At 41.1% G+C, this 25349-nt stretch overlaps 1 protein-coding gene across 2 annotated transcripts; it reads right to left on the reverse strand.

The window, feature by feature from the left end:
* Window positions 1-8642: 8642 nt before the first annotated feature.
* On the reverse strand, window positions 8643-11960 carry RGS2 (regulator of G protein signaling 2). Of its 2 annotated transcripts, none has more exons than XM_003587052.6 (5): window positions 11822-11960; window positions 10699-10800; window positions 10535-10596; window positions 9799-9965; window positions 8643-9515 (listed from the first exon to the last, which is right to left on the reverse strand). In XM_003587052.6, exons 1-5 carry the CDS (start codon window positions 11929-11931, stop codon window positions 9321-9323), a joined length of 636 nt encoding a protein of 211 aa, XP_003587100.1. In that variant the 5' UTR covers window positions 11932-11960; the 3' UTR covers window positions 8643-9320. The 2 variants fall into 2 exon arrangements, with proteins under 2 accessions (XP_003587100.1, XP_059731641.1); XM_059875658.1 differs by lacking the exon at window positions 11822-11960 and adding an exon at window positions 11750-11769.
* Window positions 11961-25349: the final 13389 nt, after the last annotated feature.

A 25349-nucleotide genomic window follows, 5' to 3' on the forward strand; every position in this document is an offset into this window, starting at 1 on the left:
ATTTTAGAGCTGGAAGAGATTTTGTGATTCAACCAGTTCCCTTAAAGATGAAATGGCTGGGTTGCTGAGAGGTTGACAGGTGACCTAGATAGTTAACTAAATGGTTAATGCTGTTGCAACTGGAAATCTCATTCTGTTGACTTCCATTCCAATGCTCTTTGTGTGTTACTTTGGAAATTTGAAAGGCATGAGACTGTTTGAATGAAAGACAATACATCATAAAATTGATGTTTATAAAAAATTATCTGATGCCATATATAGGGTGAGTTGGAAAGGGAAAACTCGAATTCCAAGAGAACAGACAATAGATTAGGGAGTATTGTAAGCAGTGGCGCTTCAAATTTCTAAATCTATTCCTCATTTTGTATCGATTTGCTCATTTAAAACTTTTCAGCCGTGTTTGAACTGATAAAGACAACAGTCCATGCAGTTGGGGTGAAAATAATGTGTGTTCTCAATTTCATGTTACTGAGGACCATTTTGTGGTCCTCTCCTCAAGTCTGTTTTGAGTCACAGGCTGCCTCTGCAGCAACTTTAGAAGAATCACACACGTATAAGTTCCTTTTTAGCGGTGTGTGTAGACATTGTTGATTGCCTACACAGGTTCAGTTCCTCCTTACTAACAAAACCCTACTTTTCTTCAGTGTTTTACCTCAACCCCAGGCACGATCCCTCTCCTAGACTGGATAGCACTGGATCCTGGTGATGACTCCACACCTTTGCCAGCGATCCTTAAAAATCCCAATCATAAGCCAATCCGTGCATGACTTCTTTGGACTGCCACAGGTTGATCCAAGGAGACTTAAGAAACCTCCCATAGTCGGAGGAGCAGTCTTTTGTCTCTACTAGTGGCAACATTTTGTGACCATGGTGGAAGCCAGTCTGTTGACAAGTCTGAAATATAGAAGAGAGCTAGAGAGATAGTGCCAGTCGCAGCAGGAGCCCAGATGGCACAGTGGCTGGGCTCAATCCTGTCTTTGCATTTCTGTATTTTGCAAGCGAGCTGGATAGGGGTTTTTGACTACTTGCAGACAAAATCATCCTGTGAGAGATGTAAAAAGATCGTAGGGGGAAATCCACTGCAACAGAAATTCCCATGATAGTGGAGACCGTATGTCTTGCTCGAGGCTTAGAGGCTACCTGACTGAGTATTATTGAATGTGTGAAAGTAACATCCTAATTCGCAAAGGAGTCACTTCCCTTGAGAAACTGGCTCTTTCAAGTCAGGGTTTTCTACTGCTCTCCCAGTCAACAATATTTACTGATCTCCATCATGTCTAGGCAATTACACAAGGTTTTGTTCATAGCTAACAAATAAATAGTGTAACTAATAAACATCATTTGCTAGCAATTCTATTAATAGAAGCATTTTACATGTATCTATCCATTTATTTTGAAAAAAGATTAAAAGAGCAGAAAAACCTGTAGAAGACCAGAAAAACTGTGCTGCCTCATAGCTGAGAGGCAGTGAGGTGAGGAGGTTTCATGACATGTCCCTGTTTGGTCACACATCCAGGAAGAGATGGATGTGGGATTTGATCTCAGGCAATCTATCTTGACTGCCTTGACTGCCTTGACAGCACATAGAAGGCAAGTTTCCTGACTGTTGACAAAAGCAGCAAGATGGCAAAGAATGTTGAGAATTGCTGGCTATGAAATATATCGTGGGGATTGGAAAAAAAAGGCAGAGTGTCAATTTATTCTGGTTTTATAATCTCTCACCTCAGACTCAGCATAACAGACAAAGACTATCATGCTTTGCAATAAGGGAGCCACTAGCCACATATGGCTACTGAGCATTTGAAATGGGGCTGGTGTGAAAGACATGCACCAGATTTGAACACACAATGAGAAAAAATACATATAAAATCTTTTTCATACTTTATTATATGAATCACATGTTATATTCTGTGAAATGATAATCTTTAGGGTTATATAACTATAGTGTTAAACTAATTTCTTTCAACATATTTAAAATTTGTTTGGTTTTGATTGCACTAGATCTTCATTGCTTTGTGTTTCTCTAGTTGTGAGTATATTGCTTTCTCTAGTTGTAAGTGTAGGCTACTCTTCATTACAGTGCGCGGGCTTCTCACTGTGGTGGCGGTGGCATCTCTTGTTGCAGAGCACAGGCTTTGGGCACATCGGCTTCCGTAGTTGTGGCACACGGGCTCAGTAGTTGTGGGTCTCAGCCCCTAGAGCCTGAGCTCAGTAGTAGATCCTGGGCTTGTGGGATACTCCTAGACCACAGATCTAACCCAAGTTCCCTGCATTGGCAGGTAGATTCTTTGCCACTGCACCACCAGAGAAAGTCCTCTTTCTACATATTTTACTGTGGCTGTAAGATTTAAAGTTATCTATGTAGCATGTTATGTTGTATTACATTATCTTTTTTGTTGGACAGTGCTACTTTACTGATTTTATGTTTACTGATGTTTCTGGGCTCTCTCTACATTCTCTGTTAAGATATGCCTTAATGTTCAGGGACACTTTATTAACCGTTTCAATAGCAGGTGGATATTGACTTTTTTCCTAGAAATAACTGTATGTGAGCAAAATTACTTAAGAAATTGTTGTTCTCAGCTGCTCCTAAGATGTTAGTCATCTAATTAGCACTTTTGTAGAATGTTATAGGATTTGTGAAGTTCTGGAATTTGAAAACAGAAGTAGAAGAAATTAGAAAGAGGTAGCACTTTAAGTTCTGACATTTAGGTTACCAGGCTCAGTGGCCACTTCTGGAAGAAATCACTCTCCATGAGAATACACAGGTTTATGCTAAATGGAGATTTAATACTGTAAACTTTCCTGTTTTTGTATTGTAAACAGGGCAAAGGTCTACTAAGTACCACCTGCTTTTCAAACCAAAGCTTTGTATCTGTTCTTTCTCAAACTACAGTGTGGATCACATAAACTGCATATTTTTCTTAGTCCTTTTAATATTGTAGCTTAAAATGCACTCACAGTAGACAAGCTGTGATTGTATTCCGAAGTGAAAGACTGAGAGTAATTTAGGATAAAAGTGGCCTGTGAGGTTGGAAGTTGCAAATGCATTAAAAAAAAAAAAAAATCAGGTCCCTTCTTACCCCAAAGCAAGCAGCAGCAAATAGCTTCTTCCCATTCTCCTTTTTGGGCCATTTCTCCTTTTCATTATTTTGATTTGGTGTGACGTCTGTACACGTCTAAGATATACAACAGCTAAATAAACATATGGCCTCACTTAAGGGAAGTTTCCATATAGGTCAGTGCACTTTTTGAGCTATATAAATATCAGATTAATTTCGGATTTGAGAAAAGTGAATGTTAGGATCCTATCCAAGATCCGCATAGTTATTAGTTTTTCTTTTCTAAATTTTCAAGGTGAAAACATAAAGACAAAATGAAAAACTATGTCGACTCCTGAAAAAAGATTGTTTGCAAAATGTGTGTTTAACAAATTTAAATGAAACCATTGTATCTCTGCATACATTTTTACTGAGGAGTTTGTGAATCAATCAACCAATCAATGAGCTAATAACTTAGTCGATGATCAATAGGCACTGATTAGTTACTGTGAACATTAAGGGCTTCCCAGGTAGCGCTAGTGGTAAAGAATCCACCTGCCAATGCAGGAGACGCGGGGGATAAAGTTTTGATTCCTGGCTTGGGAATATCCCCTGGGGAAGGAAATAGCAACCCACTGCAGTATTCTTGCCTGGAAAATTTTCATGGAAAATGAAAAATTCTATGGAGAGAGGAGCCTGGTGGGCTGTGAGCATGTGCACACCGACCCCCTCCCTGACCTCCCACACACACACATTGAAAGTTAAGTAGAACAGTGATCCAGTTATTGACCATTTATTTGAAGACAAAACACACTCCCTTGGCAATATTTCATAAAGGTGAAACTTGATCTCAGCCTTGAAAAATGAATAAAATCTGAGAAGAAAGGTCAGTTCTAGGCAAGGGGAACACTTTGATCTTATAACAGAAGAAAAGTAATATGTCTCAAAAACAGTAAGAAAATCCAGCATTCAATGTTTCTAGTCAGTGGTGAGGGGAAAAAAAAAAAATTGGATGGACAGCAAAAGGCCACAGGATGGAGGAGTTTGAGCCTTAGAAAGAGGAGTTTATTTTGACTTGGGAGATGCCGGAGAACTCATGTATTTTCTGTGAGAAAGTCAGTGTTCGGATATTGATCGAGAGAACAAATGAGAAACAGGACACAGGATCTGACCTTGTAAGCTCTAGTCCGAGGACCATGGCGGTGGTGTGATGACTAGGCTGGTTGATGATCATACAGAAATCGGTTTGTTAGAAAAAATAAGAAATAGCTTTTAGTTGTGATTTTGGACTTCAGCCTTTCTGTTTCTTTTTATCCTTCTCAATAGATGACCATTTCTTCTGCTTTTTCACATCTTCCTTGCTCAGAGAAACTTTTCATAAATATTTGCCAAGAGCAAATCAATGAAATATTTTTCAAGTGTATCCCCATCAAAAGTATCTGCCTACAGTATCTGTGTTCATTTAGCTGTTGTGTATCACAGCACAACGGTAAATGAAATCCTGCTTTCTTCCTTTCCCTTTATTTAAACTGTTTCTCCACCCTGACATTTTCCCCTTCAACCTTGCTAATAGATCCATTTAAAAAAATCTCTTAAAAATGCCATTTCACTTTGTTTCTTGGTTCATTCCTGCTAAAGGTTTTTGCACTTCTCTTTTGCTAATTAATCAGCAATCATAGCCCATGTCATGTTTCAGTTTTTGTACATTATTTCATCAGATACTTAATTGGTACCTCTTGGAGGACAGGTAGCGTGTCTTACGATCCCCTGTATGGTTGAGATCAGAGCTCTGCATAGATGTATTGATAAAATTTGCTGTCAAGTGACACTGAATTATTTTGTGATAGTGTTCTGGCCTAGGCACATGGCATGTCTTACCTGGGCTATAACTGCAGTCTTTTAATTCATCCTCTTGACTCCAACTCATCCTTCATTTGCTGCGCAAGTTATTTTTGTATGCTTGAGATTGGTATGCATTATCTCAGAATAAAATCCTAATCTTTAGCATTCAAGGCTGTCTATCACCTGGTTCTGGGCCATGCTTCTAACACCCATCCCAGCCTTATCCTGCCAGATACTCTGGTGATGCTGAATCATGGGCCCCCAGTGGTAATCAGGCTTTCGATCAATGCTATTGCCTCAGGCTAGAATATACTGCATACTTCCGCTGGTGATTCCTCTTTCTTTTTTATTTTTAAGATGAAAAATTTTAATATACATACATCATTTACACATACATACATATATATGCATACAAGTACATAATGTGATTACACTCACATAATTTAAGGAAATTAACCTTTCATACTGTTTACAGAACATACATAATAGAAAAACTACAGTGTTCAACAGAGGAGAATTTAATTAATTATAACAAATGCATGCTATAGAACACTATGCAGTTGTTAAAAATGATGGGCCTGAATAGTAGTTACTCAAAGAGTCTGGGATATAGTTTTAGATTTTCAAAGCAGGCCACAGAAGATTTTGGGGGTGGTTATTGTTGCCTCAAGCAACTCCAGCTAGGTACAATGCCGAAATTTAGATAAACCTCATCTTTTTGCCATTGACAAAAACACTGCCTCCTCACTCTGCAGCTTCACACAGTGAGAATCACTGCAAGAAATGATCAAATATTGTGGTCAGACAAACAAGTCCTCTACCAAATACCTATTTCCTATGAAATTTTGGGTGATCACTTTAAATCACCTCAAAACATGTCTTGCCTCTCTGTGCTCACATGACAGATGATACGCAATTTTTTTTTTTTTTTTGGTGGGACTATATGAAATTACGTCTTGAAATGCTCCTGAACTTAAAGTATATGGAAAACAAAATGTTATCAAAATAAGTGGACTGTGGATCCTAAGTGTGTGAACACTGAGAAATGAGAACAATAAGTAATATTTATTTGTGGAAGTATGCGGTTTCTAATCTTAAATTTATTTCAGCTTGTTCTACACTAAATCACATTGGAAAATACCAACCGAATAAAGTCTGTACTTTTAGCAGCTCTGAAAAAGTCAGAACTCTTTCTTTTTGTTACTATAATCTGGCTTCTTCTACTAAAGGTCAAAAGTTATAGACAACATGCTTAGCAAGGGGTATTTATTTTTTGCCAAGAAAATATATTTTCAGATGTTTGCAGAAATGAGGCTTTTAAAACCCATCCTTAGTTCCTTGTGCATTGGCTGATACTTTCTGTTCCACCAAAATTTAAGAGTTGTTAATATTCACTCATTTATTCATTCATTCGACAATGATATACACACCTGGCATTGTGTGCCTGGCAAGGTGCTAGGTGTTGGGATTCAGCAGTGAGCAGAAAAAGACACGGAGACCTTGAATTGTGACATCCGCAATCCAGGGGGAAAAGAGAATTATTATTGTACAAATAAATGAGAATTCTATTAAGCGTGCTAAATTAGAGAAGTTGGTGAGAAAGTCTAAAAGGGGATCTGACCCAGGTAAGGAGGTCAGGGAAGGTTTCCCTGAGAACATGACAACTGCACTGATCTGTAAATGATGTGCTTAGTCACTCAGTCACGTCGACCCCATGGACTATAGCCACCAGGCTTCTCCAGGCAAGAATACTGGAGTGGGTTACCATGTCCTCCTCCAGGGGGTCTTCCCAACCCAGGGATCGAACCCAGGTTTCCCGCACTGCAGGCAGATTCTTTACCATCTGAGCCACTAGGGAAACGCGAGAGGGGATCTGACCCAGGTAAGGAGGTCAGGGAAGGCTTCCCTGAGGAGGTGACAATTGCACTGATCTGTAAATGATGAGGAAGAGCTAAAATTGCATTCCACGCAGCAGGCCTATGATGGGCAGAGGCCCTGTGGGAGCAGTGGGCCTGGCAGCCATGGGGGAGTGGAAGTAGGTTGGTGAGGCTTGCAGAGAGAGCTGGGGGACTTGTGGTGGAGACAGGATGGAGTGGAAGACGGGGTCAAGCCCACGCAGGTGTTAGACCATTTTAGGGATGCCTTTGTCCTGATTGTTTGGGAAAACTGTCAAGGGTTTATAAACAGCGGGAGATAAGATCAGGTTTCTGTGTTGAGAGGATCCCTAGCGTTCATAGCAAGGAACACACTGGAGGAGGGAAAAAGTGAGGGCAGATGATTTGAGGCCAGTGCAGTTGCCTGAGCGGATGGTGGTTTCTGAAATCCGATTGACAACAGAAAGCAGGCTGGAGAGAGACTTGGAGTAAAACAGCACTTGGTGACAAACTGGATACATGGTATGACTCCTGGGTTTCTCCGCTGGCCAAGACATTTCCAAATTAGGGCTTGTGCAGACCTGACTTATTTATTCTCCAAAGACATCTCTCTTTCAGTGAGCCTCAGAATTTTTATTCTATCACTATTTACGGAGCACCTGTTATGCATCTGGTTGCTGGTGACACAGGAGTGGACCAGTTTGTCTCTTATGGATACAGTGCCTATTGCTTCTGGTAAGGCTGATGAAGGTGAAGATCAGTGCAAGCAAAATAAAAACAATAAACTATGGGAGGTCAATTTTTCTTCTGGGAAATCAGAATAAATGTATTTTAAAAAAAATGCTTTACACTTTCTAAAGCCTCTTACCTCCTCACAGGAACCAGTGAGACAGACAGGAAGGTGTGACCTGAGGAGCTAGTACAGATGGAGACTCCTAAGGTCACAGAGGTGTGAGAAATCAGTACATGGACTCAGTTTTTCCAAGATGAGGGTTTGCCCTCCTTTTCAAAATGAAGACCATCATCAAGGTTGAAAAGGCAGAGCCTGCCAGAGAACAGTACTCCTCTCTAAATAGTCTTATTTTGAAAAAATAAGACTCACGGCCTCTCAACCATGGAAAGAGCGAGCATACTTCTAAATGAAGTCCTAGCCACAAAAGCGCGTTTCCCGCCTTCATTATTAGCTGCAATAACATAGCCAGAGTCTTTACTGGCCAAATGAAGGCAGGTGAATCAGGGAAATTCTGACTTTGTACTGACTCATCATGGAAGTGAACAGTTTCAGGTATGGATCCTGGAAGCTCTTGTATAGACCCTGTGGGGAGAACTTGGAAGCAAGGGAAATAAAAAGGCAGGCCTACTTTCGTCTTAGGTTGGATGGCATCACCGACTTGATGGACATGAGTCTGAGCAAGCTCTGGGAGATGGTGAAGCACAGGGAAGCCTGGCGTGCTGCAGTCCATGGGGTCGCAAAGAGTCAGACAACACTGACTGACAACAACTTTCGTCTTTATTTGGCATTATTTGAGTGCTTAGTTATGTGAAAAATTTTGGTGTTTTGTCTCTGTTACATCAGTTTACTTCTCATATTTAGCTGTTCTATACTCATGAAGGGATTTAAAGCAATGTTCTTATATTTTCAACAAGCTTGATTTTTACAAGACTATAAGAAGGTTGATCCCAGGGTGATGGTGTGACCTCCGTGTGACCTACCAAAGCAGTAGAGATGGGAGCAGCATCTTCCCAGCAGCTGTGATTTCTCAATTCTAAGGACAGTCAATTGTGACAGAACAGGCCCATCAACTGGTATCTCTTCTCTCCTAGAGGAGATACTTGTTTCTGCCGAATTATGAAAAAACATCCCAACACACATCTGGACCAAATATTCAATAACATTATTTATCAAAATAAATTTATTAAAAGTATTCAAAGACCACTTCAAAGTTTAGCTGCCATCAGGACAGTTTTGGCACTCATAATGGACATTGTCATTTTCTACACAAAAGCACTCATTCTAGTACAAACACCAATTGACAGTTCAAACACAATCATTTCAGTTTTAGAGTTATGTGAGACAACAGTACTGATGATCTGTAGACATAGGAACTTCAGTACCCTTGCACATAGTAAACATATATTACCTAGAACTAAAGAAGCTACATCTAAACCACTATGTGGTAACAAGGACTGATTTAGGGAAAGATGTACAGCCAGCTAGCTGAGGCCACATAATCCCAGACCTATTGATTGTAAATGCTTCTGGACCAATAGTGTTACATTGTTATCTTTCAGTCTTAAGCTCCCGCTTCTCCAGCTTGAGACACACCACATTTAAACCACACTCTCTCTCTGTGCTCCATCAGTTAGGGAAGCTGCCCCAGTACCAGCTTCTCCTACGTGGCGACCGGCTTCCTGATTCACTACCCAGCTCTGAATCAATAGTTCTGAGTGATGTTTCCTGAACACCCAGGCTGAATTCAAGGTCAGTCTTTTCGGCAGGTGACAGCCTTTCCCCTTAGGAAAAAAATGAAAAGTCCCCCATTTCTGGGCTCCCGCTTTCATCTCATGTGGCATGGGGTTCTGTGGTGATCTGCGGCTTTTTACACAAGTCCTGGTAGAATTCTGACTCCAAGAAACGCGGATAAGAGTTGTTCTCCATCAAGCTGTACACCCTTTTCTGGGCAGTTGTGAAGCAGCCACTGGTAGCCTCCTGTATGTTTTGGGCAATCAGAGTTTTGGTTTGAAAGTCTATGTTGATCTGAAATAAAACAAAGTTTTATTCCATATTAAGAGTTAGAAATTGAAATATATGTAGTGTTTGAAAACAAACAAACAAAAAAACACCCAAACTATAATGTGTGGCCAGTGTCGCCAGCTAAGTCAGTGAAGAAATGTAATTAACCTCACTAAGAGCCAGAAGTAGGGGAAAAACAGCCTACTCACCCACCCCCCTTTAATTTGAGGTCTCTTCAAATTCTTTTCCCTTTGGTGCTGAGGATGTTTAAAATATGCTGAAACAAAGAACTTTTTTCCCCCATTACCTCTTTTGGAGCTTCTTTTTCTATGAAGTCAGTATATATTTTCTTTGCTTTTGAGGACAGCTTTTGGGGTGACTTGGTTTTTTTGAAGTCTTCACAGGCCAGCCAGAATTCAATATTTTCTTCACAGAATTCAGATTTTAAAAAAGCCCTGAATGCAGCAAGACCATCTGGGGGAGGGAAGGAAGAAAGCATGCAGAAATTGCACTGAGTGTCCAAATAATCCCTTATGTGTTTTCCTAGAACTCCCACTCTCCTGGCCCCATATTTCATTATTTGCCAGATGGAAGCAATTTTCTTGAGTTTACTCAAACCTGTAATCGTCAAAATTTAGCTCTTTAAAGACTAAGACGCCAGTCAGCAAAATGTGTAAGTTGGCACACTACTACAAAAATATAAACACTTAGCTTTGCTGTTAACACAACTGATAGGGGAGCCCTAAGTTCTTTGGGAATGAAGCCTCTTGAAAACATTGTTTGCAATGGAAAAGCTGACTTAACCTTAACAGACAGCAACTGCCATTACAATCTGGGGCTATTTCCCCCCACTCCCCACCTATTGTGAAAAAGCCATGCATTTCCCTGGTTAATCACTGGGAAATAAAGGAGAAAAATAGGCCCCATGGTACAGGGATTGTAAAGTCAAACTCTCCTTGGGCAAGCTGCTCTTGCTGTGTGAACACAACCATACCATCCTCTCCTGATACTTGAAATGGATCAAATTCAAGAGGTTAACTTACATTTACTGGCTAGCAGCTCATCAAATGCTTCTGACCACAGCTGGGCTTCCTCAGGAGAAGGCCTGCAAAAGAAGGTCTGCACATCAGCTCCTGATAGCCAGAGGTTCCCTCTTCAGCTCAGCAGTGAGCTGCGCATATTGGCAAGTACAAGATTTTCAACTTACTTGATGAAGGTTTGCTGTTTGCTTTTCTTGCCAGTTTTGGGCTTCCCAGGAGAGGAGGAATTTTGCAAGAAGTAGCTCAAACGGCTCTTCCAATCTTTTAATCTACAGAAGAAAAAAAAAAGATACTCACTTAGCGGCAACACTTGAAACTGCCATTGCAGCTGAAGGCATTTTTACCAAATAAAGTCGCCCCCAATAGCTACAGACAAGCCAAATAAGACAAAACAACTTCTCCAGTCAGTCTTACTCCTTTAATCCAGCACCTAAGTACTCAACACACCAGTTTCATCCACTCATCTGAACATAATTATTAGTTTTATAAGTAAGGATAAGACGGCCTACAATTATAGGGTATTTTAATGAATTTAGTTTGCATAGTTCAAAGGTAGATGCTATTTATGGCCCACAAAAGGCAGCCAGTTTTTCTGCAACGGTTAATTACAATTCTGAGACATTTCACACTTGAGGAAGCCCACAGTGGACCTGCCCTGAGCCAGCCCATGCTCGTCTCCCTTCTACTCTCAGAGCAGGAGGCTCGGGACCACCCGAGAAGCTGTGCACAATGAGGTGTGTGTGCGCGAGATTGACCGCCCCCTCTCCCAACTCCAGCACTCATTTTAAGAAGGTGATGCAGAACAATTATTTGTTCCACACTCTTGAGTGGGTGAGACTTGCTGTTCAATTAAAAAAAATTAAAAGTATATTTAGAATCAGCAAAAATATCTCCATCCCAGCAGTCGTGTAAGCAGATCAGAATTTACAGTGCCTCTCACTGTAAAGGCCGGGGGCGCGTGGCCGCAGGATTCTCCGAAGTCATTTTCGATGCAGGGAGACAAAAAGCCAACCCGCATCTATCTCCGCCCCTGCATCAAGAATTTTCTGCAGTTTCTAAACTCTACCCGAGTCCTTCAATAAATACCTACACCACACAGGTTTAAACGTAACTTAACAAATTAACCTTCTACACACACACACACACATTTTTCTTTTTTTCCTGCAGAGATGCAGGCAGGCTACCCAGTTCCCATGCCAAAGCCCAGCGCGAGTGTACCGCATTTGCAGCCGCCCGGGACAACTGGGTCCGTAGGGGCGGCCAGTCAGGGAGGAAGAAAGCCGCACTCACAGGGTTCGCTTCATCTTCTCTCGCTTCTCCTCGTTCTTGGGGCCGGTGCCAGCGCCTTTGTCCATGGGTCCGCACTCGTGCTGGACAGCCAGGAACAGAGCACTTTGCATTATCTCCCTCCCGCTGAGAATGCTGTTCTGGGGGGGCCGGGCTGCCGGCACCCGTATTTATATAATAGGCGGCGGCGCGGAGGCGGGGTCTCACGGCGCCGGTCCCGCCCCCGGCGGGCGCCGATTGGCCGACGGCGGCCACGGGCCGCGCTGTCACGGGCGCCGCAGAAGGGTCTGGAAACCCGGGTCCCGCTGACGTCCGCTGCCCGGGCGTCGTGCGCAGTCGGGCCGGACGCCCGCTGGTGTGGGGGTCAGAGAAAATTCCCTTTTGAACGGTCGCAGGCGACCTTTGCCCAGTCGTGGCGGCCGGCCTTGGGGTCGCAGGGCCGTGGCGGGCAGGGAGCCAGGTTGGCTGCAGGCACGGCGGGGGCGCTCGCTCCCCGCCTTTTCCCTGTCTCGTTCCCTCCCCCGCGCTCCAGAGCTCCTGACCCCAAAAGGGAGCCGTGATTCCCAGCAGGTAAAGGTTGTTTATTGGGAAGCTGAATACAGTAACCTTATTTTGAATTAGGTTTAAAAGGGGATGTGTTTTTGGAGCTCAAGTCCTCGCTCCGCGCCTCCTTTCTTGATCTGGGAACTGACCCTCACCTGTTCTTTGAGACGCCTTTTAATTTGGGGAAGGAAACAGAATTGGAGGAACAGTGACAGTCCCGGGGGGCAGTGGTGTGATCTGCTCTGCAGCGTGCCCGAGCATCTTGGAGCCTTGCACATTGTGGGGGAATGCACATTGGTCAGGGAAGGAAGAGGAGAAAGTGCTTTAACTGGGCGTGCGGTTTTGATTACCAGCAGGCTCGTGGCTGGGTCGGTCCGTGGGGTTGCAGACTTATTTCTCAGGAGTCCTTGGCCGCCTCTCCTTCCAGAACAGAAAAAGAAATCACAGCTCTTCTTAACAGGGAAACACCACGAGCTCGCAGCTATCGTGCACCAGAATCATTTTAGTGTAAAAGAGCAAGCATGCAGGATTTCCTCCTGAGTCACTCGTAGTTGGCTTGGAATTTGCGAGAACACTTTAATTGGCAAAAAAGAGAGATGGGGGTGGAGGGAGGGAGGCGTTCACAGCTTCTTTGAAAAAGCTTAATGTCTTGATTCTTCAGAAATCATCTTGCTGTAGCAGGATTTAAGTGGTTTGATTGGTAAGGGTGAGTAGATAACTGCCACTCCAAAATGACTTGATTTCAGATACCATTATTAGAATTGTACAGTGGAATAGTAGGCAGATTAACGGCAAGGTTTTTGTTGTTCTGTCCCTAAGTCATTTCTGACTGCAGTCCCATGGGCTGCAACTTGCCAGGCTTCCCTGTTCTTTATATCCTGGTGTTTGCTCAAAGTCATGTCCATTGAGTCGGTGATGCCAGCTAATCATCTCATTCTCTGTCACCCTCTTCTCCTCCTGCGCTCAATCTTTCCCAGCATCAGAGTCTTTCCCAGTCAGTCTGCTCCTCGCATCAGCTGGCCAAAGTATTGGAGCTTCAGCTTCAGCATCAGTCCTTCCAATGAATATTGAGGGTTCATTTCCTTAAGGATTGACTGGTTTGATCGCTTTGCTGGGAGACTCTCAAGAGTCTTCTGCAGTGTAACAATTTGAAAGCAGCAATTCTTCGGTGCTCAGCCATTATGGTCTAACTCTCACATTCATACATGACTATTGGAAAAATCATAGCTTTGGCTATAGGGACCTTTGTCAGCAAAGCGATGTCTCTATTTTTTTAATACAGGCAGCATGCATGTTCTTTACTTTGTATTAGAGCTGTTAAAAGAAAATTGGAACTAATTTACCATATTCTTATGATGAGCTGCCAGTAGTTGGAGCTCCAAGTTTGACTTGGGGAGTAAAACCTACAGTTATTATTAAAGAGAACAGTTGTGTACTCAGTAACGGAAAGGAAAAATCATTTAGATTTCAGTAATAAATATTTGAAAGCAAGTTTGTGAAATGTAAGAATATAATTTTTCTCAAGTATATGCTCTTGATCTCTAAAAGAACTTTACATGATATTTCCTACAACTATTTTCACCTTCCTATGTTTAAGTACTTATTTGTTAAATATGTGTAATATGTAAACATTTGCTTTTCTTGCTAGTATAAACCTCAATATATTTTTCACTTAGAATTTTAGATGGTAGAATTCACTCATAGTGGAAAAAACAGGAGTTCTGACTAAGAGGCAGCAAGGAGAGCCAGTCTTGTGTCAGGATACCTAGGTAGAGTCTTGGCTTCACCAGTAAATACTAAGTAACTATTGGGACAGTCCCATCCCACCTCCCAAGCACCAGTATCTCATCTCTAGTAAGAGTAATGTGTTTTTCTCATCAACCTCATTGGATATTATGTGAATCTCTCATGAAAGGCCTTTATAAATTTTAAAGTACTATACAAATGTTTGTCTTTCTTAATTTGCATATGTGGGGAAAAGGAAATATCTGAAGCATAGTTATTCCAGGTAGAAAAATCATTAAAAGATTAATTCAGAGTTAACTTATAAATGTTAAGCACTGTTAAAATTAAAGATAATGTCACAGCTTTGTAGACTATCGGACTCATGATAGATAATGTTCTCTGGGTAAAAAACCAAATAAAAAAATTAAGTAAACTGGTATTTGAACTTTTCAGAGATCCTCGTCAGAAAAGTTCACGACCATAAATGTATATGTATCCATGTAAGTAACTGCTTGAAATATAGACCATTCTAGATGTTTCTTGTAAGTGTTTAATGTAGCTATTTGCTTTTTTTGCAAACCATTTCCGATTGACAGCTGGTATTAAGGTAGGCAGACCAGTACATTTAAAATGAAAGCTACAGTCTTTAATGACTTCCCTTTGTTTTTTTTGGTTGCAGCTGGCTTTTAGGTAAATGGAATTGCTTACTATTAAGATGACACATATTTTCCATTCTGTGGTGGAAGAAGAAACACTGCAATAGGATGTAAATACTGCACAGCAAAACCGCAGCTAGAGAGTGACCTGATGAGCTGGACATACCTTTTCCTGTCAGCTCTACCGTGCCCTCTACTGGAGAGGCTGTCTGCTGAGCACATTGGTGGTGGAAGCTTGCAGGGTGGTTCTGGAACTTCTGTAGCCAAAAAAATTTAAGTTACTGAGGAGGGCAAACAAAAAAGACTAGTTTCTAGTAACACGAAAGGGAGAATAATGAAAAGCAAAAGTGTCCTCTGCCACATACACTCTTCTCTTCTGACTGTATGCCATTATTAATAAAAACTATTATTATTATCTAAAAATATTTATACATGATAACTTTCATACTTAAGCTTTAGAAATTTAGGAAGCAAGATATATACTTTAAAAGACACCAGAGAATCATTCTGTGTATTCCTGTGCTTTACTTTTTTTGGTCAGTAAGATATCTCAGTTTCTAAATTTGTAAAAGTTGCAAACCTGTTGTATATGTCATGAATTTTTAAATTGGTGAGAAGTTTAAAAAAAGGGGGAAAAATTAGGAAATTAAGCACTATTTGGCAAAGGGTATGATGAGTAATTGGAAACTTTTAGTATCATAATTGTTGAGGTATTTGAGGAAGTGTGACACCTGTCTTGACATTTCTGTCTTTGTCCTCCCCCACCTTTTGGGTATTATTTAACCTTAATTGGTGAAATATTCTTTAAACAGACTGAACATATGACCCCACAATGAATGAACTTATGACCCAACAGGATTCTGTACTCTACTCTTCATTCCTAATATCTGACATTTAAAAAACTCATAATTGCTCTCTTTCTTAGAATGTAATTTGCATACCCAGGAGCTGAAAAGAGAGAAAGTCAGTGTTTTTGTCTGGGATGAATCAAGAGTTTCAACCAAATACTTGACATGTATTATAGAGGAGTTAATGATTTTACTTAGTCCTTGCATTGATAATCCCAACAAGAGCATTTCCATAGCTCTGCCTTGAATTCACGCATAGTATGAGGTCTGTCATACTCCAAATGCAGGCACGGCCTACTTAAATTTAATAATTCTCCCTTACCCAATCCAAAGCATTGGATTCTCTTTGGAAATCAACAACAGGAGCATCACATTTTTTTCTTCCCAAATAAAAAATCCTAAATGTATCAATGTATTGAAATATGTCTGGTAGGTTCCTGTAGTTAAAGGACACTGAGTGTGAAGTCTAGGTTTGGGGATTATTTCCAATATCTGCCTGTTGCTGCTCTGTTCCAGTGACCCAGGACTACACACAATCTCAGGGGAGAGTAGTCAATTAGAAGTAAGTCACATAGATGGCATTTTGTCCCTCAGGCTAGAAATTTCTTTGCTGACACTTGTTCTCCTGGGATTTTAATTTCTGTGCACAGAATTCTGTCAAATCATTAAAATGCCAAGTGTCTATTGATTACTGTTTTGAAATCCTGAGATAGTGGCATCATAATATACAAGATTTCAAAGTTCTATATGCTATTAGTCACAGAGAATCTTTTTTTTTTTAAGTTTGAAGAAAGACTGCTTTTCATCTAATAAATGAGGAATCCATTTGCATTGGTATTTCCAGTTGACTAACTGTTCCTATGAAGAGAGTATTACTCCATTTCAGACACTGATTTTTAAAGATCTTTGATTCATGGACTACTTCACAAAACTCTAAAACTTTGTGAATTTTCTCTCCCAAACATGTTTTTTTTTTTTTTAACAAAGAAAAAATTCCAAAATCTTAACCAAATTAATTGGTAAAATAATAGCACTTTCAAGGTATCCCCGTGGGCCTGATCCAACTGCCATGTTATGAATATTTGAGTCCTGAATGCTGAGCTAGCATCCTTAGCTTGCAAAGACAAAATAATTTTGTCTTTATTTTCATAAATTATCCTTAGGAGAGCGGGACAGTTGGAGGGTTTGTCCTTAATTGGGATACTCGCTTTTAGTTCCTAGTTCCTGGCATTATTTTAGCTGGGACCCCAGAGAAATTGCTTAGCCTTCTTGTGCCTAGGCTTCAAATCTTCAAGGTGGAAGTAATTATATAAGCTTTCCTTTGTGAGGAACTGAAAAAAAAAAAATTGGGGGGAATTCCCTGAGTGTCTGGTTGATAAAAATGCACAGGCCTGGTGTTCAGCAAAACTTTACCGCAGGACTGCTTTCTTCCATGTGAGTTTTTTGCTTTTTGTTGTTGCTTTCCTAGCGCCCATTATTTACTGCTGCTGCCCCTAAGGTGGCGGGTCTTCCAACCGTGTGTGTGTGTGTGTGTGTGTGTGTGTGAGTTGCTCAGTCATGTCCAACTCTTTGCAATGCCATGAACTGTAGCCTGCCAGACTTCTCTGTCCATGGAATTCTCCAGGCAAGAATACTGGAGAGGATTGCCATTCCCCTCTTCAGACATCTTCCCAACCCAGGGATTGAACCCTGGTCTCCATCCAGGTAGAAAGGTTGAATCAGAAGGCCCTGAGTGTGTCTGCCAGTCCAAGGAACACCAGGACAAGCTCTGTCTTGCTTCTGCGGAGGATGCACCGTATTAAGGATGAGGGTGGCCAGTGGAGGGTTCTTCTGTCCGTGGTGCTGACCTGGGGAGGCTGCATCTGCTCTCCGCCAGGTGCTGGCCCCTGGCCTCTGGGCCGTCACTACCAGATACTGCCGCTTTCTGAGGGAGGGGGGTCTGTTCATCCACTGGGTGCCCTGGTAGCCCCTTTTACTCTTCCAGATGCCCCATAGGGAATATCAGGGACGTAAGGTTACTTTTAGAAATGTTTTAAGTTTTTCCTGAAAAAAATGGTTTGAAAATGTCTAGCTCTTCCACATGCTAACATTTCTATATATTGATATTTTGAAAGAATTCTCCACTATCTTCACAGGGTGAAATCTCCCTGCATTAGATGTTTGGTGAAAATTCATTTCTTTTTCTCAGTGCAGTATAGGAAGTATGTTAAGTTGTCTCTAGTGGTTCTGCCTGTTCCTTTCTAAGTACATTCCTTACCCCCCATACCGCCCCCCCCCCGCCCCCCCCACCACACACCTGCCCTCCTTTTCTGATCATTGTGAGGCTTTCTTCTTTGGAGACTTAATAGACTTGCAGTGCTTCAGTTATTTTCTTCTTTCAGTTAATGCAGTGTGCATTTAGTTTCATAATCTTTAATAAGAGTTTTTAAATGAATTTTAAAATAAACCCAGCATAAGTGAACATAGTCCCCTGGCTTCCCCAAGCCTAGATCAGTTGTATTTAACCAAGCAGAGTGAGTCAGTTTCATCAAAACTGCTTTGAGTTCATCTTATTGGAAGTTTTATTTTCCCATGTGTGTCTGTACCTGGTTTCAAGGCTCCACATCCACGTTGCCTTCTTCATGAGCTGCAGACTGATCTCTCATCTTGAGTAATAATCTGCCTTTCATAATCATTTAGAACTTGTTCCAGATGCAGTAGAGTTTTCTCTTTTTTAAAACTTTTTTTGCTGATAAATAAATTGGCTCACTTTTCCTCTCTGTTCTTTAGCTTCTTGTGAAATCAGTTTATACTTACCCAAAGATGGGAGTTTTCGTCTGAAGCATCTTTCTAGTGCTGTCTGAAGTTGTTCTTTGCTTTTCTGGTGTACTTTAATGGCTGTTTGCTTGTAGTTACTTGAATTGGATGGGTTTCAGTGAATCTTTCAAAGACTTAATATTTCTTGTAATGTCCTCTTGTTCCAAACATTTAGATTTCTCTTTGCTAAGTCCTTTTGTAAAGGCCTATATTTTAATTCCAAGCAAGGAATTGAAGATTTCCAGCTCTTTATTCTCCAGGCAGGAATACTGAGTGGGTTGCCATTCCCTTCTCTAGGGTATCTTCCTGACCCTGGGATTGAATCTGGGTCTCCCACATTGCAGGCAGATTCTTTACCATATGAGCCCCCAAGGAAGTGGGTCTTTATTTATGGCTTCCAGTTTTACTGTTTAGTAGTTTCCTCTTGAGTCTGGCTTCTATTAAAGTTGATTAAGATCCTGTAAAAATTAGGTTGAACTTGCCACATTTTTTATGTCTTTCCTCCAGAAGGGCAGAAACTTCAATAGCTAGCTCTCTGTATTGTGTGAAGAAGGCTTTTAATTATTAGAAATCTGACTATGACTGTAAATAACACCATCTCCCACAGTAATCCATGGGCTCTGGCTCTGTTTTAATGTTCTTTAGGAGAGTGACCACTGGCTGGTACAGCATATGCAGAACCAGGGCCACACAGAGCAGCATGGTCATGAGCAGGCCCCCAAGGACCGCCTCAGCTGTTCTGAACCAATGCAGGTTGCCAGGACGCAGATGGCTTCATGGACCAAACAACACTAGTGAGCATCTTCATGAACCAGCCCATGCCTGGTAAGTAGGGTAGACCTCAGTGCAGGTGGCAGAGGGGCACAAATATAATAAATTATAGGCTAATGCTCCTTTTCCTCTTGATTGGTTTTTCATTCTGTGTTCCCGGAGGTCTTATTTTACTCACACATGTCACAGAAACCTTCCTGTTCTCAGAGCCTCTCTGTGTCTGGATAGCCTGGAATGTATGTGGGAGAGGATGGGGGACAGATTATGGAGGATACTGCAAAGGCTTAAGCTTTACCAATTTCACCTTTGAAAAATAAGAAATAAATCATTGGAATTTAAAAAAGTGTTCAGCCCTCAAAAATGTGCAATCCAGGTATGAGCAAAGAAAACGTTGTTTTTCCAAGCTCTTCTTGCATGTGGCAAAATGTGTGTGATACAGAAGCCCTTCAGGGTGCTTCTGTTCAGAATCGTCTCTGGAGCTGTTGGATGTTGCTGCAGCTTTTCCTCACAGGGGCTGGCCCGTAGGCAGTGGGGCACCCAGTTTGTCTGGCTCACTTAACAGCTTAGTCTTCTTGACAATGAGTCTGCAAGATGGTGGGGAGTTAGCTGGCTCTGGCTGGGGATCTCAGCTGACTGGGCTGGAGATGCATCAGTCTGGGCTCGGTGAAGCTGGGTGGCTCTGCAGGTCTTGGCTGTGTTTCTCACGAGTCTTGAGCTCAGGTAGGAGGGCAACAGATAAAGGTTTATGCAGCTCAGTGCTTGGCTCTGCCCATTGAATCTCTCGTCTTTGTCTTGTAATCTGCAGTAAAGCCTGGTCTTTCCTTCCCATGGTAATGGCAGAGCACGAGACAGCCATTGGAGAGCAGTTATCCAATTTGCATTTTAAAAAACTCACCCTGATTATGAGATGTCCACATCTCATTTTTCTCTTGAAGTCATGATCCCGAGGGAGACTGTAGGTCTTCTGGATTGGGATGTGGAGTAGGAGTCTGCTGCTTCTCTTGGCATGGCTTGGTTCACAGGTCACTGTGAAGTTGGGACACATGAGCTGGCAGAGATGAACGCTTTCTGCAGTGGACAGCAATACAGAGATGGCTAAACGGGCGTTCCTAAAGCCCTGTACTCTGCCGACCAGGTGAGGAGAGACCCCTCACAGCACACACTGAGGGAAATAACAACAGCTCGGGAGTCCAGGACGCTGCTTCAGCAGGACCCCGTGCTGAGTAACTGCAGGATTCCTGGACAGTGTCTCCATATTTGCAGGTCCCCATAGCCCTCTCTGAAGAACATGAAACATGTCAATAAAATCCATATTCTGAATCTGGTGGGGCTCATGCTCGTGTGAAAAGTTCATCTTTGGCAGGACTCAGACAGTTTTTTCCCAGTAGCGCTCACTTTTTAACATCGGTTGTAGAGTCTTTTGAAAGAATAAATCAGCGTGAACAACATGAATGTCAGGGTGCAAGGACCAATGCTCTGAGTCATTCCTCTGCTGTCTCTCCGAAAGGTGATAAACTTCTAATTCCTGTTCTGAAGCAGCTGCCTGCAAGTTGGAGCTGGAGAATTTCAGTCAACTTGGCATTTTGTTCCTTATCTTTCTACCTCTGTGAGATCCTGGCTGTCTGCCCCTTGGGGAACATCATGATCCCTTGGACTGGTGGATGACTGGAGCAAACCTGAGGGGCTTCTAGAAGAAGCTGTCTCTGCTTTCTGAAGCTAACGCCATGGAGGAGTATCTCCCTTCCTTTTAAATATTAAATATTTAAGGTTTGCCATATATAAATAGACTTTATTAACAGACTGCCTTTTGATATTGAAGATTAAAGTGCTTATGAAGTTTGTGGAAGTGTGTGAGTTCACTGGGGACGGTGGAGAAGAGGGTAGGTGGCGGTGGCTATCAGGTGTTAGAAAGCTTAGCAAACATACAAGTTTAAGGTGGTCAGGAGAACTTTCTTTATGGGTCTCCCAGATCTAAGCCAGGGAACTTTTATCAGTTCAGTTCAGTCGCTCAGTTGTGTCCACCTCTTTGCGACCCCATGGACTACAGCACACCAGGCCTCCCTGTCCATCATCAACTCCCAGAACTTACTCAAATTCATGTCCATCACGTTGGTGGTGCCATCCAACCACCTCATCCTCTGTCGTCCCCTTCTCCTCCTGCCTTCAATCTTGCATCAGGGTCTTTTCCAATGAGTCAGTTCTTCACATCAGGTGAACAAAGTACTGGAGTTTCAGCTTCAGCATCAGTCTTTCCAGTGAATATTCAGGGCTGATTTTCTTTAGGATTGACTGGTTTGATCTCCTTGCAGTCCAAGGGACTCTCAAGAGTCTTCTCCAACACTGCAGTTCAAAAGCATCAATTCTTCAGCACTCAGCTTTCTTTATAGTCCAACTCTCACATCCATACGTGACTACTGGAAAAAACATAGCTTTAACTAGACTGACCTTTGTTGGTAAAGTAATGTCTCTGCTTTTTTAGGGATATCAAGTGGACCTCTGTTTGGGAAGAGGTTCTTTCAGCCTCCTTTACAGTGTCTGCTCGTTTTTTCCTTGGATGCTGACGTCCCTTATTTGTCTTCTGGTTTTGCTCTGCACGTTCACACTGCGTTCACTTCCATATACTCAGCTGTGGTCTGTGTGCTGATGCCTCTCCGTGCTCATCTCTCTTCTTGTCTCAGACTCTTACAGCTAATTGTCCATTAGGTTGATTCACTTAGATGACTCATAGTTCCAGTGAGCTTGTTAAAAACAGTGTTTCCCATCTATGCACTTAAACCTGTTTCTTTGCCTTAGTTCTCTATCTCAGTGAATGGTTTCATCCTCCACTTTGTTGCCTAAGACAAAGCACAAGGGTGGATGGAGTGATCACCTTTGAGTTCCACCTTCTCTCTGTCCCATATCAAGTTTATCCTGCCTATTAATCTTATTTCTTAAATATATCTTAAGACTTCACTCCCATTTCCATTTTTCTAATTCTCTCTTCTTCTCTCTTATGGATCCAAGCAAGACTTCTTATTGATGTTCTAATTGATCCTCTCTGTTGAATGGTCTGTTTTCAGCCAGCATAACTTTACTAAAACCCTTGTCTAGTCATTATTGCTTTTGTGATTAGAACTGCTAGTGACTTTTCATTGCCCTTAAGATAAGTTCTGAATTCCTTAAATTGTCATATAAGATCTTTTTTATCTAGCCCATGAAATCCTTTAATTTATTCTCTTATTACTGCTGCCTTGCTCTCAGTGCCCTTATCTACTGAATATTTTGCAGTTCTTTCCATGTGCCATGCTTTCTTTTCCTTTAGCCATTTGCTCACACTGTTCCCTCTACTAGGACCTTTTCCCGTTCTCTCCACTCTTTATCTGACTGTCTTCTCTGTCATTCACACTTTTCCAGGCATCACTGGAATGAAGTTTCTCTCCTGCACACCACCTGCACACTTTTTCCCCCTCTGCTGACAAATCTGGATGAGGTGCTTCTCATAGATGTGCCGACAGCACCTATTAATGTGCTTAACACAATGAATTGTTTTTTTTTTTTTTTAGAAATTTTATTTACAGGTATAATAATTCATGCACTGATAGAAAAGAAACAGCAATATGACTACTTCATGGTAGCCTAGACTATATTAATGAATAAATCATTTAAAATTTTTATGACATACACTGTTATAGTCATATTCATGTGTGTTAGTCATTCAGTTGTGTCCGACTCTTCGTGATCTCATGGGCTGTAGCCTGCAAGGTTCTGCTGTCCATGGAATTCTCCAGGCAAGAATACTTGAGTGGGTTGCCATTCCCTTCTCAGGGGTGTCTTCCCTACTCAAGGATTGAACCCAGGTCTCCATTGCAGGCAGATTCTTTACCTTCTGAGCTCCCCAGGAAGCTATAATTAATTATAATTTTATTTTTTTATACTTTTAATTTTGTATTGGGATGTAGCCAATTGACAGTGTTGTGATAGTTTCAGGTAAACAGCAAATGGATACATTCATGTACATGTATCCATTCTCCCCCAAACTCCCCTCCCATCCAGGCTGCCACACAACATTGAGCAGAGTTCCCTGTGCTATAGAGAAGGTCCTTGTTGGTTATCTGTTTTTACCACAACATATTGTAATTGACTGGTTTCTTGTCCCTATTCCTCACTAGACAATTTCTCCTCCTTCCCTCGCCTCTTTCTTCCTTCTCTTCCTCCTCCTCCTCCTTTAAAAACTATTGTATCCTGGAACATAGAGAATCCTCAATAAATATTTGCTAAGGGTATGGATGGGTGGAAGTATGAATGAATGGGTGAATGCATGGTTACTTTTCCAGGGTATCTGGCATCTGTTACCTGTGTGACTTGTGCCAGAGGTTCATATGTTCTCCATATCTGTAATTAAATTCCTCCTGTAACCTTACAAACTTTCCATGTTAACACTGAGCTTGGCAGTGTTTTTAAGTAAGCTTACTATTCTTTCTGTTAGTATTTTTTTGTTTGCAATTTATTGAATAATCTATTCATTACTTTTCTTTAAAATCTGACTTTTACCTATTTTAAATAGATAAAATCAACTTTATTTATAAAACTATTTAACAGAGATACAAATTAGAAGTAAAATTGACTAGGTAGTGATATACAGTCTATCCATTTAAAACATTATGAACATGTGAAAAATCTGACATTTCTTCTAATAAAAATGTTTTAAAAGAATCACAGGATTAAGAGGTTCATATAGTATTATCATTTGTTCTTATTTCAGTATTACAATATATATTTGAACAAAGTCATATATGTATGTACCTATGTGTGTATATATATTTGTCTTAATTAGACAATTTAATAATTAATATAAAGGTATACTTGTTTCTTGTTTTTAAGAATTTCTGTTTTGGATCATTATGTAATAGGTCACAGCTTTTTGCTTCTCTCAGGCAAATGGACTGAGGCCTACTTCACTGTAGACGTTAGAGGACAAAACACTTCCTAAGGGTTTCAAAACTTTCATAATGATAGAAAATAATTTCCTTTGTACTTGTACTGCTTTAAGCTAATTTCTGTTCACATATAAGCACTATTGCATTATTTGGATTATAATGTTCAACTTTATGATAAATTATAATATATAATAATAATATGTACAATTATCAGTTTATATAATTTTCTTAGGTTCAAGAAGAGGAGAACAAGTAGGAAAGCCTTATGAAGAGTGTGATCCATCGGGTAGCACTTGAAAGAGTTTAAAAAAATTCTGAATTTTTGCTTTAAGGTCTTATCTTGAGCCTGTGTAGTTACCTCCTTCTCTTCCCCCAAATCCACTGAAATGTGAGAAAAGTTAAAAAGAGAAGAAAATAAAACAGGAAGCTTTGTAGTACTGCTGGAAAAGAGGAAAATATGCCATTGACATATGAGAAATACGGAACTTGGGAATTTGTGAAACAGAAAGGACCAAAGGAAGGAAAATAGGAAGAAAAAACCTATCAGACTTGAACGGCAGTAAAGTTGGTATCTCTTGAGAAGTAAGTGGATGGCATCCTCAGTATAACCTGAGAAAGTTTCCTTTTTCAAGCGATAGAGGTGTGCTATAAGGGTCATGTGTGAGGGTAAAATTACATTGCTTTAGAGGTTGTACCAGAAGCCCACATATTAATAATATGTTTCCTGAGTTTTGCTTTATATGGAGAGTGTACTAAATGAAGAACTTGTAGGCCAAGGAAGAAATAAAGGTAAGATTCAAAGGCTATTTAGAAATCATTAAGATGGAGTGATCACATATAAAAATATGTGGGATGTGGTCAAAGTCATACACAGAAAAGGACTTGTCTTAATTTCTTCTTTCTTTTTTAAATTGAAGTATAGTTGATTTGCAACATTAATTTCAGGTGTAGAACAGAGTGATTCCGTATTTTTATAGATTATACTCATGTGAAGTTATGACATGTTGGCTGCATTCCTTGTGCTGTAAGTTACGTCTTTGTATCTCCCTTTCTCCCCAGCAGTCTGTCCCTCTTAATCCCCTTCATGAGTCCTGCCCCGTTCCCTCTCCTCATTGGTAACCAGTTTGTTCTCTGTATCTGTGAGTCTGTTTCTGCCTTGTCATGTTCGTTCATTTGTTCTGTTTTTACATTCCACGTGTAATAAAGGAAGACTGAAAATAACTGGCCCATGGTGTTTCTCCCTCAGTGCTTGTGTGGAGTGCAGCGTTGAGAGGGC

This window comes from Bos taurus, chromosome 16 (genome assembly GCF_002263795.3).
Source record: "Bos taurus isolate L1 Dominette 01449 registration number 42190680 breed Hereford chromosome 16, ARS-UCD2.0, whole genome shotgun sequence".
NCBI lineage: Eukaryota > Metazoa > Chordata > Mammalia > Artiodactyla > Bovidae > Bos > Bos taurus.

Coding starts and splice junctions, on each gene's coding strand:
- RGS2 (XM_003587052.6), bottom strand. CDS start 11,931: ATGCAAAGTGCTCTGTTCCTGGCTGTCCAGCACGAGTGCGGACCCATG. Junction 10,597..10,698: donor AAACAGCAAACCTTCATCAA/GTAAGTTGAAAA, acceptor CTTCTTTTGCAG/GCCTTCTCCTGAGGAAGCCC. Junction 9,516..9,798: donor AAAAAGAAGCTCCAAAAGAG/GTAATGGGGGAA, acceptor GTTTTATTTCAG/ATCAACATAGACTTTCAAAC.